The 19,819-nt window shown below is 30.7% G+C and overlaps 1 protein-coding gene across 2 annotated transcripts in view; it reads right to left on the bottom strand.

Moving 5' to 3' along the window:
* Nucleotides 1–19,819, bottom strand: part of LOC145303570 (puromycin-sensitive aminopeptidase-like) — an 82,448-nt gene that overhangs the window by 39,776 nt on the left and 22,853 nt on the right. The window contains exons 1-6 of one of the 2 annotated variants that reach the window (XM_080145084.1): nt 15,612–16,205; nt 10,934–11,009; nt 9,848–9,927; nt 8,283–8,408; nt 5,271–5,378; nt 375–575 (exon numbers count right to left, since the gene is read on the bottom strand). In XM_080145084.1, coding sequence (XP_080001210.1) covers nt 375–575; nt 5,271–5,378; nt 8,283–8,408; nt 9,848–9,927; nt 10,934–11,009; nt 15,612–15,986 — 966 coding nt within the window. In that variant the 5' untranslated portion in view covers nt 15,987–16,205. Of the gene's footprint in view, nt 1–374; nt 576–5,270; nt 5,379–8,282; nt 8,409–9,847; nt 9,928–10,933; nt 11,010–15,611; nt 16,206–19,819 lie in introns of those variants that run through there. The other variant, XM_080145083.1, reaches the window with a different exon arrangement.

Here is a 19,819-nt window from a genome sequence, read left to right as displayed (position 1 = left end):
CCAAATCATAGATATTATTATCTAGGGGGTATATAAACAGTTCTAAGCAATAGAACTGAACCTTTTATTTCATCTGCAGCGTTAGATTAGTTCTCATCCTGTCAGCCATGATTAGGTAGACGTGTGAATTTTATGTCATTCTTATTTTCACCTGTAGTAAAGATTGAATTCCCAAAAGATGATCATGTTGAACATTTTGTTAAATAAAGCTTTTTATGTCATTTCTGAATGCCCAAAAAGGTATGCATGGTCAGTAATAACTACGTATAAAAATTGCTACGTCAGTCTTGGAGGATTTTTCCTCCTGACTGAAAGAGTGTAAAAAGCAGATACTACACTTAGATCTCAGTTCAAAAGTTGAAAATTGTACTCACGTCTAAGGCAAATTGTCCTTGTTCTTTTTTACCAAGTGGAGTATACACTCTTACAACAACCCCATCAGCATCTTTGGCCTCCAAATAATCAAATTGCCCGACAACAAATGCTAGCAAATAAGTTGACATCTTTGGTGTCCTTTGGAATGTCACTAATTTTAATTGAGGGTCAGTTTTATGTGGTACTTCTTTAATTTGAGGCTGAGAAAAAAAAAAAAAAAAAAAAAAAAAAAAGCATAAAACAAAAGAATTGATTTAAATCAAGAAAAATAAAGAAGAATGCAAACCAGAGGGAGGTAGAATACAAAAGGTGTTTGAAATAGGATTTCAACAAAAGTGCAGTAATAAAGAACACTCTGGAATAAAGTTGCTCTCCAGAAGTGGCACAAAGAAGCAGGAAGGGAACACAATCTCTTTGGCTTGACTGATAGAATCAGATGTAGAGGTATATTTTTAAAGCTCAGATTAGTTTCTCTCTCTCTTCCCTTAAACTAGTTTGGAAGTGGAAAAATTGGAAATACTTCATGAGAAAACACATTTTTATGACTTCTTTGGCCAAAGAGATAGGGAAGAAGTAAACCTGTGAACTGTAAAAACAAAAGTAGCTCCTTTCTTGATTATAATACAGTTGTTTCTATGTGTTTCCAATTATAGGAAAAAAAAACTGGGATATACGTTGCCTCAATGAGTTCCTTTCATCAAGGATACCAGTGAACAATGAAAAAAAAAAAAACCATCTAAAATTGAGTTTCCAAAGTCTGTTAATTTCCCAATCTGATCACCTTCGACTCCATGTGAAATTTAACATAGAATGATCCCATTTACAGACTATTCTATTTTTTTATGGCCATCAAGCAAGATAAATTATTGCTATGAAGATAAATTCTGCACGTTTTTGGTGAAGGTGAGGTTGATTTTTAAAGCTGAAAACTAATTAAAAAAATAAAACATTTACTTACTCTAACACTAACTCATTTTATCAGATTAGATTCATATTATGGTTGCAGAAATGTTTCTGGGATGTGTGGAGGTGAGGGGGAAATAGAAACTTTTTAATAATCCAATAAAACCAAGAGTGATGGAAGAAGAATATTTTATTGTAATTGAAACCTTAAAACACGAAACAGTGATAGAATTTCCATTTCTAAAAAAAAAAATCATGTCATATAGATGGCGTTCTCCTGTATGGATGCATTCTTTAAATCTGCTGCTGAGATTCCTCATTAACTGCTACAACGTCTTGAATTCTGTTTTAATTCATCCAGAATTCTTGGTCGAGTTGGGTAAACTTTACTCTTGAGATAGCCCCACAAGAAAAAGAAAACGTCACAAACGGATAAATCTGGTGATCTAGGTGTGTGTAGGGAGGGGGGTATTATCAAATCCTGAGATCACATGGTTATTCAATGACTGCTGTGCAGTGTGTGATGTTGCTCTATCCTGTTGAAACGAATGATCCATGGTTATGAAAACGACAAAATGTTTACTTGCTCAAGATCATTATCTCACAGTGTATCCACTTGTTTATGTCTGGCAATACACACTTCAAAAAGTCCCATTCTTTTGTGTCACCTCATACAATTGTTCAACTTTTAGCAGCTACATAACTCTTGCTTCCCTTATTTTGTGCTTTAGTCCTCACGTTTGAGGAGTGATGTTTCTCACAAAGAGGAAAGAACTGCTGTTTTCTACGTCAGAATCTAATCCATCTAACACTTATTGTTGGCAAGTTTTTGACTTTGAAGCAATGTTTATTTTTAGCTCCTTACAGTAAATGGCTTGTCTGGAGCGATTCCCATTAAACAGAAAAATGATAATGCACCAATTCACACAACTAAATTTGCAACTAAATGGCACAAAGAACATCTTAGAGAAACTGAAAATCTTATCTGTTCACCAGAGGCCTCAAATCTCAATATTATTGAACATTTGTGCATTTTAGAAAAACAAGTTGATACAAAGAGTCCATCTTGTTAATTATTAGATCTTATTCAACATAAAGAGGAAGAATATTTCCGAAAAGAACAGACGCCAACTAAAAAGAAAATGGCATTCCATTTTTTTTTGTTTTTTTTTTACATAGTCTTGCGAACGCAAGACCATGTATGTAAAAAATATGCATATACACAGCAGATATTAAGCAAGATTAACTGAATTTCAAATTCTACTTAAAAATCCTTGCTTAATGAGTATCTAATAACCATGGATCAAATTTAATACAAATCTGACATATTTGGATTTTTGAATGAGAGGTTTTGTTTCTTAAAAACTTAAAATATTCCAAAGAAATCGAATTTGGGTTAATATGTATTAATTGATGCCTAATACTTATCGTTAAAATTCCATTAACATTGTTGTTATCCGAGTTTTTGTGAAGAACTTTTTTTTTTTTCATAGGCATCACCACTTATCAAGGCCAAGAGATCACTCGAGAATAAGGGTTAAAGAGTGTACAATAGAAATTGTAGTTATCTGAGTTTTTGTGAAGGACTTTCACCCGCTTTTTGTTCCCTTTGATAAAATTGATAATGACTGGTTAATTAATGTAGGTGTGAATCCTGTACATACAAATTGATATAGTGGAAGATCCTGACACTCCCTCACAATGGATTACTCTGTTTATAAAAGATACTAAAAAGCGGTAACCAATGTGAGAGAGTAAGTTAATCTTGATACTCTGGCATTCAAAAAACATTCAACTGCTAATCTCTTATTACATTGTACCTTTGTACAATTAAACTTGTCATAACTTTGTGCATTCAGTCTAATTTCATATGATTAATTCATACTGATTATATTCCCTCAATGATAGATGTATCACAAATGTATGTGCATCGAGCGATTCCACCTTTGTAAAAAAATATTTTCATTAGACCCCAATTATTATAGACAACCATAAAAATAGGAAAAAACATTATATATATAAATAAAAAGAAAATATTTTTCCTGGAGTTGGGTGGGTATTTTTATTTTATAAATGTTTGCAATCATTTTATGATTCTATTATTACCTGGAATTGTAATAAAATGATATGAAGTTTTGTGTTGAAGAAGCGATTAAAAATTTCCGAAATATATGTACACAAATATTTATTGATGTTACATTTTGGCAGCACGATTACATAATTATGTCAAATATATCCTGTTGAGTTATAATATATGAGCTCTGTTGGACTTAAGAGTCTTTATCATTGAGCTAAATCACATTTGCAATATTATCATAGAGATTTAGAATGCTTAATTATATGATTGAGGTGAGATCTTTTTGTCTCTTTAAGATACAACTAAAGTGAAAACATTTAAACTTGATTTCCTTTAACATATATACATGATTATGTCATAGTTTCCTGGATGTAAATCTCGAGTGTTTATCAAAGCATACTCAATGAGAAGCATGTTTATTTTACAAACATTATTGGCTACATATGTGCATACATATTTCTACTGCAATTCCTTTAGAAAAACTGCATCATTGGACCAGATCTTCACAATGAAACCAGATTTTAAATAGTCATTTTTTTTATACAATGTATTCGTTATTTGAAAGGGGTTAAAAAAAAATGGCCTGATTGTAAAGATATGATCCACTGCTGTTGCTTTTCTAAAGAAAATGCAGCAGAAACATGTACGCACATTTGTAGCCAATAATGTTTGGCTAAATAAATAAAAATACTATGTAACACTATACAGACATATGCGAGGATTAAATTGTTGGAATCAAGGAAAAGTGAACTCTCAAAACCAGTTTAATAAATAAACAAATACAAAGATAAAAACAAAAATTAGCACTTTTCAGCTCATTATACTCTTCCTTTTCCTATGTGCTAACTAATATTGCTTGTCTATAATATACATGCAAGCATGTAAAACATGTTAAATCATAGATGATGAGGATTGCAATCATTTTGTTTTTTCCAATTGGTTAATAGAGAGAGAGGGAGAGAGAGAAAAAGGTGGGAGGGGAATCAACAGACATATAGTAAGAGAGAGTGAGAGCAATAAATAAAAAGTCAATTGCAAATCGCGGCTAATAAAAATGATTATAATGAAATTTTTATGAACATTTTTCAATCTTAAAACAGGTGAATATTTGAACATGTATTATGCGTCATTAAAATATGGTGGTGGTGGTGGTGATGAGAGAAGTTTAGAGGAAACAAACATTGATTAACTCAGATTTAATATAATTGTGAGATTACATGGTCCCCCGTTTGACAACATCACTGACCCCAACATTGTTTCCGTGAATTCCTTTTCTTTCATCATCTCTTCTTATGGCAGTGTTGTTTTCTCTCACATTAGTGACTGTCGTAGGGGAACGCACACTAGCTCACAAGTATAAAAATAAAATAACTCAAAAGTAAAACACTAGTCACTGACATTTTCTGTAAATATTAGTTGCACTCTGGGTATATGTGTGAAATCATCATGGGAAACTATTTTCTAAACGCTAACATCAATATCTTTGTTTTTCTGTCGAGGCCGAATTTGTCAGTTAATGTCAGCTGATCTCAGTCTCCTAAAACTCTCCTGGCCTGATTCAAGTCATGATCTTGCTTCCATTGTGTCCACCTGGCCAAACCTGTTGCAGACCCAGACTCTTGCAAACAGTCCCCAAACGTTGTAAAGCTGTCATAAAACTCTTGACCAGTCCCTAAGATTAATTCTAAATATATCTCAGGTTCTCTTATTCCCATTCACCACTAAACCTTAATGAAAACTCCATCTCAGCTCTCCTTTGTAGGCGTTGGCAAACAACTTCCTATACCTTTGTTCTACTAATAAATCTATTTCCTCTTTTGCTATACTACTCTTTTTTTTTTTAAACTTCCCAACACGTGGGGATAGGGGACAATGTGTTGATAGTATCACATACTCCCCATTCACACACACTTACCATGTTTGAAAGACCCATTGTGTCTTCTGGAATGACTAAAGTGACATCAAATGTGGCCTTGAAAGCAGGTTCATCCCAACAAGGAAACGCACGCCGAGCATCTGTAGACTGGAAAGATGAAATAAAGAGAATAAAAATGAAATTAAGATAAACAAATTACATCTGAAAATTTTCATTAAATCTATTTAAAAATGAATAAAGGCTAATTGGTTGGTTTAAATACAACCAATTTTGTGTGTGTGTGTGTGTATATATATGAAATAAAATGGAGGTGGAAGGACCTGGATACTCAACGTTTCACCCGATTTATGCGGGCTTCTTCAAGAGGGATGGTCATTGACGAGAGAGTCGGAGGATTGGGGCTATATATAATGATGGGGGAGAGCAACGTGTTTTCCTTATGTAAATTAGATATCATATATACATATATATACATTTTATGAGAGAAAAAAAATAAAAAATAAATTAGACTTACCCACCAATCACTATCTTTACTAATTAGGTGATTTCATTTTTATTTTTGAATGCATGTGAAAAGTGACAGTGTATTATTTTATTACGTTCTTGTTTTGAATTACATCTATATTAAAAAACAAAGGAAAAACCTGTATGATGTATGTACCCACAAAACAAAAATATATTCCAAAAATCATGTAAATTAACCAAGTACTTTTATTTTTAAATAAGAATCAAAATTTGAGTAAATGGAGAGCAGCCGACTCTTCCGCCATTTTGAAAACCATCTTTAAACAAAAAAAACAAACAAAACAACAACAAAGGGAGATAACTCAATGATAATTCAAACTTAAGAGTTATGATGTAATGCTTACAAATTCCTATTAATAATTTGAAAATAATTGATAAAAATATAAAGCTACTTGATCAATTTATGGACCATGATATTTTCATTACATCATGGATACGTACATTATACAAATTTTTCTTTCTTTTTTTTTTAATTTAATATCAAGGGAATTTTGGACAATAACCTTATATTAAATTAGGATAGAACAAAATTGCTAAAGGAAAAATATAAAAAACGTCTGATCCTTGGACATAAGAAAGCGACAAATGAAGAGAGAGCAAAGTAGTTAATATTTATGACTTCCCCATTCTGGACCAACTTGAATTTCAACAATTTTGTTCTTAGTTGGATATGATATGATTTTCCAAAGATGAAAATTCATTATTTGACAGACTTATTTTGTACGAATCGTACATCTGGTTTATACTCCTGTATTCATCAAGGACATGAAGCACATACTGTTGACATATCAATGACCATTCAACCTGCGCTAGGAGGATGTAAAACATTAATTTGATAAAGGACATCATATAGGGAAGAGCATTAATATATACAAAATGGAAGGTCTCAGGTGTCATATCTACAGCAAGACTTGCAAATATAAATTTGGGTTTCTGAACCATTTGTACGTACAGAAACTTTTTTTTTTAAAACTCTTTTTCACCCCAAACAAGGTATATTGCTACTTGAATTAAAAGGGCCTACTCTTTGGGATCCTGTTGAACAGGGAATTATGGTGAGTTGACTAGTAAAACTTCTGCATGTCAGTACAGTTGGATGTGGCGAGGGAATTCCAAAGTCTAGCAATATAAGGAATCAAACTATTAGAGTAGAAGGCTTTCCAACATCTACGAACCCCAGTGAAGGGGTGAGGTTTTGCTGTTTGTCGGGAGTATGTACGCCCCCAAGGGGATACAAGTGTTACGAGTTCATTAGAGCACATTTTATTTAAGTACTTGTAAAACAGGTATAGGGATATAACATTGTCGAGATGAGACAGAGGCTGGACTTTGGCTAAGAGTGTAGGACCTGTTAGATTTCGAGACATTTTTTGAACCCTGTATAAGGAGGAGATACTAGCGGTAGATGCACCAGCTCATATCTAACAATACTCCATGCATAAGAGAATGGTGGCTTTTTAGACATAATCTCAGGCGTGAGTAATTTTCTAGCACAGTAGAGAGAGTCCATCTTCTTTGCAGCAGCCTTGGCAATGTCCTAAATGTATTTGTTCCAATTCATGTTGCCTGTGAATGTTCTCAAGTAGGATGTTACTTGTCATGGCAATCAATGGCTGAGAAGGTTTCTCATAATTGTTAAAACGAATCTTGCGGTTGTTGCAATTGTGTTGCTCTTAGTTGGATCGAGCCAGATTCTTTCCTGGCTTGTATCACATCCTGAACTGTGGAGGTCCTGAGCAAGGTTGCACAAGATGGCTAATCGACTGTGACTCAACCACTGACAACACAACAACTTATGTTTTTAAAATTTCAGTCGAATTCTCCTTGCACCCCTCGCGCAGAGATAGGAAGAATCAAAAATTGTAAATTTTATTCGATTTGGATTTATTTTACTAAACAGAAAATAAATTAAAAAAAAAAAAAAAAAAAATCTTCAAAAAGGTCAGTTTCCTGGTAGCATGAAGCATTCCTAGCAGACCCAACCCGCAGCTTGTCAAAAAACTCCTATAAATTATGAATTTTCCATAAAAAGCTCCTAATACAATTCTAAATTGAACAAGCTGAACATGCGAAGTCCCCTTCCATGAGTGAAAATTTACTTTCACCATGACTAATGTTTGTGCAAATTTTTTTTAAAAATCCAAGGCGTAGTTACTGAGAAAATTCCAAACAGACGAACGGAATTACTAGATCCAATCTCTCCTTTGTTGGAGGATCAAAAAAAATGTTTGATCAAGTTTTTTTAAACTAAGAAAATAAAATTTTATGAGGAAATAAAACATTTTGATCTGCCATGTTTAATAAAGGGAGACAACTCAGTTTGAACTACCAAGATTTTAAAAACAGTATTGTAAGGTCTACAGTATACTCTAAAACTCATTAAAAAATGATTTTATTTATAAAACAATTCTTGACAAATTTATGTGATTTTTGGAATATGACACTTTCGTTCCATGACATGTATGTACAACATGTTTTATTAGATTAAATTCTGGATATGAACCAGTATTCTTATATAAAAATTACCTCAAACTGTGTCACGGCCAAATGTGTAACTTCTTTTTTTGGATTGGCATATTTACTACGGTAAAATCCCTTCATCCGGTCATTAATTTCTCCTTTGAAATCCATAGTAAGAGTTCCATTTCCAACCTAACAAAGAAATAAAACTGTTAAAAAAACAAAAAAACAAAACCCAAACATTTCAGGAGACATTTTTCAAAGTCTGATAGGATTTACAAACCTTTTTTTAACATTTAAATAATTATGAATATTGTATAAAAATAATAATGTAAATTTTGTGCTTGAAATGTTAAGCTAAATAAATAAATAAATAAATAAATAATAGATAAATTAAATGGACAATTAGAAATAAACAAAATCAAAGCTCAGAAAAAAAAAAAAAAAAAAAAAAAAAAAAAATGAATTCTTTTTCTGAAACTTTTTGAATTGGCAACTCGGGCATTTAACTCCTGAAATATTAAAAGTGTCAACTAATTCCTAAGAATCTTCATTAGTAATCATTTATATATTAGTTATAGAAAAGGAAGGACATGTTTTTCAAGGTTCTGTAAATTTAACTTTTTTTTTAAAAGTTATTGTTTAGATGAAATAAAACTTTGAATTTTGTGTTTATAGTCATAGCATATTTAATCACAATTTTCTCACCATATATGATAAAGTTGAAAATAAATAAATAAATAAAACCGAGAGAAAAAAATGAAGAAAAAAATTAGGAATAAATAAAAAAAATTAAATATAATGAAAAAGAAAAATATGTAAAGAAAAAGAAAAATATAAAGAAAAATCTAAAGAAAAAGAAAAAGAAAAAATGGTAAAAAAAAGAAAAAATATAAAGGGAAAGAAAAAATGTAAAGGGAAAGAAAAAATGTAAAGGAAAAGAAAAAATGTAAAGGAAAAGAAAAAATGTAAAAAAAAAAAAAGAAAAAATGTAAAAAAAAAAGAAAAAATGTAAAAAAAAAAAAAAAATGTAAAAAAAAAAAGAAAAAATGTAAAAAAAAAAAAAAAATGTAAAAAAAAAAAGAAAAAATGTAAAAAAAAAAAGAAAAAATGGTAAAAAAAAGAAAAAATGTAAAGGAAAAGAAAAAATGTAAAAAAGGAAAAGAAAAAAAATGTAAAGGAAAAGAAAAAATGTAAAGGAAAAGAAAAAATGTAAAAAAAAAGAAAAAATGTAAAAAAAAAAGAAAAAATGTAAAAAAAAAGAAAAAATGTAAAAAAAAAGAAAAAATGTAAAAAAAAAGAAAAAATGTAAAAAAAAAGAAAAAATGTAAAAAAAAAGAAAAAATGTAAAAAAAAGAAAAAAATGTAAAAAAAAAGAAAAAAATGTAAAAAAAAAGAAAAAAATGTAAAAAAAAGAAAAAATGTAAAAAAAAGAAATGTAAAAAAAAATAAGAAAAAATGTAAAGGAAAAGAAAAAAATGTAAAGGAAAAGAAAAAATGTAAAGGAAAAGAAAAAATGTAAATAAAAAAATATAAAATGGAAAGGAAAATGCAATACATATTCCTTCTACCTGTCCTGACATGTTCTAGCATAAAAAAAATAAATAATAAAAACATTTTTAAAAATTTACCTGTAGTTCTTCAGGAAATGAGAAGGTGACATGTTCATTTTCTTCATTGTATGATATTTCTCCTTTAAGTGTATTATCATCTAATAAATTAAAAAAAAAAAACATTAAAAATACTTGGTTTAATAAAAGTTCACACGTGAAGGGAAAGGGAGACAACTAACTGACACATAGTTGATGGCCAGTGTTCCAACGGAAACCATCTAACTGATTTTACTGACAAAACTGTACTTAAAACTAAGTATATGCTGCCTAGCACTAAAGACACCATCTGTGTGTTCTAATAATGATGTTACAGCAAACCAAATTGATTGTCAAATACTGCTGGGCCTCTAGTATATTTTACAAATAGCACAGCAGTGCTGAAACCGGTAATAAAAAAAACTCAGATAATGTCGTACAACTTTGTTTTAAGACTAGCAAGAAACCTTATCATTTCTTATATTCATGTTAGGGGTGAATGTGAGTAAAAATAAAATAAAAACTAGTCTTCAAGATATGACATAGCAAAACTAAAAAGCAAGCGTTACTGCTACATAGGCAATGATTGTCTGCTCATTGTTACAATCTAAAGTTGTTGCTCAATTCCAACACTAGTCGCAGTGCCAGCCGTAACAGGAATTCCCACTCAAAACAAGATCGCAACTCTTTTTTAAAACAATTAACAGATGTTTATTTATTAGATGTTACAGTAATGCTAGTTTTTCTCTATTGAATAACAGACTTCTGAATGAGAATTCTTAACACAACAAAATCACAGTATAAGTAAAGTGAACACAACTGACTGACCCCTAGCAAACCATTTTTATTTGTAATCATTTTTCCAGATAAAAAAATACTTGTGTATAAAAACAACAGTTCATGAAATTTCGCTCATGTTTTCTTCCCTCTTGTGATTATATTAAACTAAAACATGTTTTGTAGGACTCTCAGTGTATCTATCATTCTATTTCTGATTTCAACCATCTCTGCACAAAATTTAAAAAAAATAAAATATGTAGGATTTCTAATAAAATTTATCTTGCAAATGTCAACTTGCCTCCATTAATCTTTCATTAAAAAAAAAAAAAAAAAATGTACATTACTAACCTTTTGTTTTAAACTCGACACTTTTTACTTCAATTTCTGCACAATTTAAGGTAATTGATTTGACACATTCTTGAACCTGGAAAAAAAAAAGGCAAAATATATAAAACACTTTGCAAATCTTAGGAACTGATCAAATACCAAATTGTAAGTTCAAATAATTGTTTAAATTGTAGCAGGTTGGGAGCTAGTGAATTTTCTATGCAAATTTAACGTAATTTTTAAAATTCTTTAACCATTCTTTAGCCTCCAAAATTCTTTTTAAAAACATCTTTTTCTGAATTTTGAGTGTCAAGAGACAGGAGGAGGAGGAAAGTCATTTTATGTTTGCTTATGAATGAATTGTATAGTCCATTGAAAACTGAACAACAAATATTTAGGGAGAAAAAGAGAATGGCAGCCATATTGGAGAAGCAAAATAATTGGTTACCTGTTCTGTCATAATAGAAAAAAAAAATTACTATCTACTTCTGCCAATATTTTCAGTGTATTGCATGAAAATAAAAACAGTAAATATCCACAGTAGTTAACAGTTGAGAACTCATAGAAAAAATACAATTTCCTATCGAAAATGAAGCAGAATTAAATTTTAGCTAAAGACAACTAAAACAAAAAAAGTCAGTCAATTCAATTTCAAACTTAAAAGACGATAAAAAAAACACAAAAAACTTACTCTAATTTGACTGGCAATCACCCTCAGACTTAGGGTTAGTAGTAACAAATTTTTTGAGTCTGAAGTTAGCGACTAACTCCAGAAAAATAATTTAAAATAGACCCTCATCTTTGACTGACTTGCATTTTTTTTTTTTTTTACACAGTGATCACCACTTATCAAGGCCCGGAAGCCACTCAGGGATAAGGGTTATTGCAAGTACATTACGTTAGTGTGGAGATTTGATGAAGTGTTTACTTAAGGGGGCGGTTCATTAGGAATTTGTTAACATTGGACTTGAAGACATCCAAGTTTAAAGTAACAAAACAAAAAGATTTTGAAATAGATAAACTTGAAAACAGTTTCAGTATTTTACAAATAAATAACTTGAAAGTAATTTAAAATTTTAATGCATTTAGTAAGTTATGCATATGCGAAAACAATTAAGATTAATAAAAATGAAAATTCCTTTCTATAAGAAGGGTGTACATGTTCTCGTCAAGTGCTTTTAACATGGGGGATCGATATACTATGACGCTGTATTAGAAACTGAGCACCCCTTACAAATATTGAATTTTCAAGTTTTTTTTACTATGGTAGATTATTATCCAATTGTTGGAAGAAAAGACAAAAAAGAAATACATGGAGAGAGTAGCATTGTATAGGTCCATTTAATTTAATCCTATATTTATGTTCTATGCTTATTTCATTTTACCCCCCCCCCTCCGGCAAATAAAACAAAAATTTAATTATACATGAGGATAAAAAAAAAAAAAGAGAAAAGCAAGAAATGCCCCCCCCTCCCTTGTGCGAATGAGGCTCTCCAATAGTGACCCCTGCCCCTCTGTAGTTTCTTGGGGTTGCATTTACACAAGAGCACAAGCTTCCATGAAAATGGCTACCAGCAATAACACAAGAAATTACATTGCTTAATATCCCAAAAACTACTTATTTGCAGAAAATTTAAATGCGATATTCATTTTCAGCATACTCAAAAACTAGGATCTGCCAAATGATTGTGAAGAATGGAGCACATGATCCCGTGACGTCAGACTTGTGTTAACAGTACAAAGTATGGAAAAGCTGAAGCGACTTAATGATCTTTTTAAAACCTTTGTTTATCTTCTTTAAACTGCAATTAATTAATCTTTGTTATAATTTTGTTAGGTTTTAAGGAGTTACACAGTTTAACGATTGATAATATCAAAACATTTGTATATTAAATATGAAATATGGTTTTACTAAACTATTCATTTGGTGAATTACAGGTTTCCATACTTTTATTTAGTAAAAAGATACAAACTAGATATGGTAGTGATCTACACAATGTTTATTATTTGTGCAATAATATTTTTCAATACGTTTTAATCTGGCAATAAAATAGCTGGTAAAAGTCACGTTTATATTATAACTTAATATTAAAAAAAAATGTAAGCACAACTAAAAATCTATGTTATAGCAGAACATTTTTAAATAATGGAATTTTAGTCATTTTAATCTTTTAAAAATTAATTTTTAGGAAATTTCTTTTTCTGGACAATTCAACTGATAGTTTTTTCAGGTTAAATAGCTTTGCGAGATATATATATATATATATATTAAATTGTTAGGTGGAAGCACAGAATAGTTACAAAACACCCTCCCTTCTCCATGTTAAGAATGGCTTTCAAAATAACATTATTTCAGCATGGTGGCAAAAGTGCACAAGTACCTTATTGGTAAAACTTGCGAATGATGTGCTGTTTTATGGTTGTTGTGCTATTTTTTTAAGTAGTATTTTCAAGTTAAATTCAAGTTTTACAATATCTTTTTGTTTATTAAATTGTTAGGTGAAAGTACAGAATAGTTAGAATACACCCGTCAGTTCAGTAACACAAGTGCACACAACTGAAAACAAAATGATTTTTTTACAATTAAAAATTTAAATCATTGTGAATTTATTCAAACGGTCCTTTATCTGGCTAAGCCCCCCTCTATATATATTTATATAATAAAATGATTATGTATATATAAATTCAAGTTTCACGATATCTTTTTTGTTTATTAAATTGTTAGATGAAAGTAGAGAATAGTTACAAAACACCTGCCAGCCCAGTAACATAAGTACCAATAAAGTGATTTTTAATATCGCATTTGGCACTTCTGCATGACATTGACATATTAGCAACAGAGACAAGTTATCGACCCCATAATCAAGAAAATTATATTGAACGAATTGGAAATTCGATTGATTAAATAAAGTAAATGAACGAAATATACATTTTTGGTACTCATGCAGTATTGATCCGTGCTGAAATAATAACATTATTTAAAAAGCCACTCTTAATATGGGGAGGGTGTTTATAACTATTTAACAGAAAAAAGAAACAATTTTTAGAAAGTGTATTATTGTCTTAATATAATAAAAAAAAATCTTAAACTTTGCCGTGTGTAAAGCGTAAAACTTGAAATAAAATATTTTAAAACATTAATAATTCGTAATATCGTGATAAAACTTTAATAATTCGTAATATCTGATTTGATGGTTTTACCCTCAAATTAAATAAAAAACAAAATATTAAAATATTTTTTTAAAAACTGTGAAACTTTGCTGTGCCTGTGCGTAATAAAAGAAAATAAAAATAAAATATTTAAATAATTTTCTAAATATTTTTTTAATGAAATATTAATTAAATATTTTTTATTTTTATTTTTTAAAACTTTAATAATTAGTAATATCGTGATTTGACGGTGTAAATACTGACGTGGCCTTTCTAGAGTTGTCGAACTTACTTTCGAGTTTACCGGGCTTAATTAACTACAAGATGTCCCTGTAGTCGATGATATTAACAGGAAAAAAGTTTTAAAAAAGCGAAAATTGTGGAATTTAGAGGGGGGGGGGTATCAACAACGTCCGCCGTTTTTATTTATTTATAAAATTTAATAATATTGTTTCGGTACTTGTACAGTTTAATCAAGACATTAAAAAATGAAAATATCGAAAAAGGTTTAAATTGTCCGTATCCGTTTTGGACTAAAGATCTCCGAGTTTTTTTTTTTTTTTTTTTCAAACAGCGGAAAAACACGTTTTTATGAGAGCGCCTTGAAGTCAACCATTATGAAATTTATGGAGGCCGCCACGGGGAGATAACTCCAGTTACAGCGCCGACACCCCCCCATCTTTAATAATAGCTTTTCTTCCTAAAAACCGAACTTTTTGCTCAGTATCATAACAAATTGTTTTTTCGCTGTAAGAAAAAAAAACAAAAAAAAAAAAAACAATAAGAAAAAAAAACAAAAAAAAACAAAAAAAACAAAAACAAAAAACTACTTAATGAAATTAAGTGAAATTTTTTTTTCGGAGAATTTCATTCCACAACGGATACGTACAATTTAGACCTATTTCGATAGTTTCAGTTTTTTAATGTCTTTATTAAACTGTACAAGTAACATTGTTTTTTTTTTTTTTTTTTTTTTTTTTTCAATGAGTGATTTTCATTGAAACCTTTTTGGAATATAGTGTTTTTGCACAGTTATAAGGGATAGAGTCCTTATTTGTTCAGAAACCCCCTTCCAAGGAATTGTTTTTGCACGAACTTTTAGAAAGGTACGAGTTATCGACCCCTGTTCAGCTAACATACGCCCTCTTATCGGCCGTTCTTAAAACTAAAATACACATATTCGCCTCATGTCACTGTCATGCAGATTGCAGAAGTGCCTCGTATTCAGTTAAATCCATAACAAGCGGCATTTTAATGAATAGTTTATTTTATTGCCGTTACGCGATTAAAATTTTAGCAGACGAAAAATTGGGAGGCAAAAGTCACGAGAACCAAAAGAAATCTTTCGTTTTTCATATAAAAAAAAGTACACTTGTTGAATATTATTCTTTCGATTATTTTTGTTTTTTTTTGGGGGGGGGGTCACAATAAAAAGAAAAGAAAAAAAGTTAAAACGAAACGAAATTTAAATTTCTGTAATTCTACATTTGGAATAATAATCTGATTGTTAAAAAATTGGTAAAGGGAGGGCGAGAGGAAAAGACAATACCTGTACTTGAACACGTGCCCCTCCGTCAAAGGTGAAAGTGTCGAAATCCGGGAGGAATTTCAAATCATAATTAACCGGGATCACAGATTTCGGTAAATGCTCAAATGGTTGTTTTTCTCGCATCGTAACGAAATGGGCGCGTTGTTGGTAGTTGGACGATAAAGAAACCACAGCGCTATCCGCTCTCTTCTTAACAAAAGACTGACGGAATTCAATATGTTTGTTGTTACGAGTGATGGGGATTACAGTTGTGGAAAAACAGGCCGAACGTTGTTGAATTTCCAGCCGCCGTCTATGATGGCGGTAACAGAATAATGTTCTTCGACAGTTGGAAAAGACATCCAACCGGCATTTTAACAAGTTAACACACTGCATGTGATTGCTGTGTGTATGTGTGGAGAACGTGGGCACACATTCATATAGACATATAAATTAAATTTTATAGTAAAAAAAAAAAAAATACAAACAGCAGAGGTGAACTAGTTATGCGATAAATAGATTTGCTTTTTTTTTTTTAAATTTTTATTTTTTATTTTAGGAGGGTCATCCAGTCAAGAACACCGGAAAACGGAAATGCACATGGCGGAAGTAGTCGGGTCTTTTCGGGGTTTTCCGTAAAAAGGGAGATAAATCAGGGTTGCCAGGTTGACTTTTTGGCCTTCAAAATTTTTGTTTGGCCTTTTTTCAAATTTGGCTTCAAATTCGGCCTTTTTCTGATCATTTTATAGAAATATTTATTTAATAGTAATTATTAAAAGAAAAAGTCATAATTAAGTAATTTAAAAAGTAGTTTGGATGTCAAAACTTGTAGATTGTTTTTCATTTTGGCTTTTTTTTTTCGATTCATGGATTTGCATGAGAAAACAGCTCCGGAATCAACAGCTACTAACATTTTTCATATCATGAAAAAAAATCTTTTTCTAAAGACTAAAGGGCAGCACTGAGGCAATCTCACACCTAAATGTTTAAATTTATTTTCACACATACTTACTAAACGTTTATATGGAATCTCTCAGAGTTCACAGTTCAACATAAAACCGTTCTGGGAACATTGTTTTTAGTATTGGCGCCTTGGCCTTGTCCAGTCAGGTCACTGAGTTTTAATTTTCCCTTTTATTTATTTATTTTATTTCAGTAAATATTTGATTAATAGTAAATGATTATATATATATATATATATAAATTTGAACGTCTGTGTGTGTGTCTAGTCACAAATAGGCTCCTATATGGTTGACTATTATAGAAAACTGATCACATATGATAGATGTATCAGGAATGGGTATGTTTGATCTGGCATAATGATGATTCATTAAAATTGTGGGATCTGCGTACGCGCCTGGTCCACAAAGTATGGAAATAAAAAATTAAAAAAACAAAAAAAAAAAAAAAAAAACGTTTACAAGTGTTTTTGATATAGATGTATATAATAATACTTTGATAAGTATGTTTTAACTTAAATAGGGATGGTATGATAAAATTGTGGGGTCTACGTTCGAGCCTGGCCTCCATAGAATGAAAATAGGCACAAACTTTAATAAAAGATTTTTCATATCTATCTGCGTAAGTATACTTTGATAATTATGTTTCAGTTTGAAAAAATATGGTATAATAAAATTATGGGGTGTTCGTTCGCGCCTGACCTCCATAGAGTGGAAATATGTCACAAAGTTTAACAAGGTTTTTTAATATAGATCCACAGAATATTGTGATAAGTGTTTCAGTGTGAACAGGTATGGTATAATAAATATTATTATTTTATTTTTACTTTCATCATATTTTGCTTTGGTTTTGATACACCCAAATTCGAAGCTGTCTCTTTAAAACCCTTCCTTTTCATAACCTATCATACTTTCATAAATCAAAGTCCATTTTCTGTAGGCTGTTTTTGAACCCAGTCAATGACTGGTACTTTTGCTAGTATATATATATATATACACACACACAACTCATCAAGTCTAGCCTTTGAATTGGACAAATAATTTTTTTCTCGGTTATCCCTTCAAAATGCGCAAGTGAAAAAATAGTTATGAAACTGGGTGTAAATATAATAAAGATTGCGAAAAGTCATATCCATGGCTCAAAAGTGCTGGTGATTGTCAGCGAGCTTGCTGTGTGTTGTGCAATGTGACAGTTTTACCTAAGCAAAGCAATATTTCAGCACACGAAAAAACAAAAAAGCATCAAGATAAAACACCAAACAGGAATATTTCCCCAAATTCTCAATTTTATATGTACAAAATCAAATGACCAAAAAAAGGAAGCAAATATAAAACTTACTTTAATTATAACTTGCCATTCTTTAATCCGTTCAATTGATCATATTGGCAAGATTGTGAAAAAATATAGTGAAAAAGTGTTCTAGAGAATATAAACGTGCAAAGATCTCAGTGCACTGCAATAATTAAAAATGTGATTTCAGCTGCACTAAAAGAACTAAAAAAATGATTTGAAAACCAAAAAATGTTTTACTTGTGGATGAATCCACTGATGTAACGAGTCAAAAGCATCTATGTATTCTCGTTAGATTTTACTGTAATAAGAATGAAAAAATCCAAACTGCTTTTCTGTCTATTGTACCAGTAATCGAAACTGGACGACTGGAAACAAATGCCGAGATAAGTGGAGAACACAGACAGCGCCTAGAATTCCCAAATGGTCACCTAACTGGTACTAACCAGGTTAAACGTTGCTTAACATTGGTGATCTGACGTGAACCAGTGTGTTGATGCAATTATGCCAGTTAATTAATATTTAAATATTATCCATCCTTGCGAAATCATCAGTGCAGAGATGACCATATACACCAGTTACAGGTTTCGAACCCCAGAGCGAAAATCATATTTAATTCCAATTCTAAGCATGATATCCAATTAAGCTACAATTGAAATATGAAATAAACCCTGTATTTGTCAAGGGAGGCGGACAGTTTTAGTCATCAGTCATTATTTGAAACTGGGCAAAAACAATTATATGAATAAAGATTTTTTTTTAAACAAGTCAGAAACATCTATTAAATCTTATTTTGAACTCTAGTGATATTATACACATTCTATGTGTGGTTTGAAATGCATGGTTTTGAATATGAATGAATTAATTATTAAGAAGAATGAATTTGAGAGAAGAGAATTAAGTGTTCGTATTGAAGTTGTGCGAATGCTGTCAATCCTTTTTAGATCTTGTTAGATTGAAAGCTATTTCGACATAAAAAAAGTAATGTTGATGTTATCCAGAGAGCCAAATATTTTTTAAATTGTTGTCATATTATGGAGAATATGAATACGATTTTAAGAGTCAGCCGTGGCTGGGGCTGGGTTGTGAGAGCCAACCGTGCCTGGGGCCGTGCGGCGAGAGCCAGCCGTGCCTGAGGCCGTGTAAGAAACGATGGAGATGTAAGTGCTAATCTGGGTAGGGATTGGACATGAAATAATTTTTTAGGATCATGGGGGCGTGTTCTTTGAAATGCATTTATTTGCATATAGAATGAATTAGCTACAGTTAGAAGAATGAATTTGGAAGAAGAGATAGTTGAGTATTTGGCACTGAAGAGAACATGTTGTAATTTAAAAAGTCATGCAAATGGCGTCAATCCTTTTTAGATCTTATTAAGTTATTCAAATAGTAATACCAGACACCATAACATTCAGCGCTGGACAAGGCGCACACTACTACTTATTTTGACACGTATAGTTTTTAAATCAGTAATAAGTACATTTCTCCTACGTTCATCAAAATAAACATAACTGGATTCACAATAAAATTTACTTTAAAATGATATTTTAATATTTTTGTTGTGATTTGAATATTCGGAAAAAAAAAAAAAAAAAAAAAAATCGCTATCAATAAACACAAAATCTGCATGAATTAAAAAATATTTAAGCATATTTTTTTTTTTTTTTAAATCGGAAAGGTCAAGTGTCCCTCTCTCCTTAGTAATCATGAATATGGCCCCGATATGGTAGTAATAGTAGTTTGTGTGTGAGTAAAAATTAGGTAGATTTTCTCTTTATAAGACTTGAGAGTTAGTCATGTTGACATTAATGTAAGAAAATTAAGTTGATAATATAGACTGATAATTTCCGAAAACATGCATCAATTATAGGCATAAAGCATGAACACACCGGAACTATATATATATATATATATATATATATATATATATATATATATATATATAGCATTACAAGTGTATGCTGTATTTTCGTGGACAT

The sequence above is a fragment of the Euprymna scolopes genome, chromosome 19 (assembly GCF_053919585.1).
Source record: "Euprymna scolopes isolate OS-2025 chromosome 19, ASM5391958v1, whole genome shotgun sequence".
In the NCBI taxonomy this organism is placed as follows: domain Eukaryota; kingdom Metazoa; phylum Mollusca; class Cephalopoda; order Sepiida; family Sepiolidae; genus Euprymna; species Euprymna scolopes.
The sequence above is the reverse complement of the archived record's forward strand: the minus strand, read 5'-3'. Positions and strand labels throughout refer to the sequence as shown.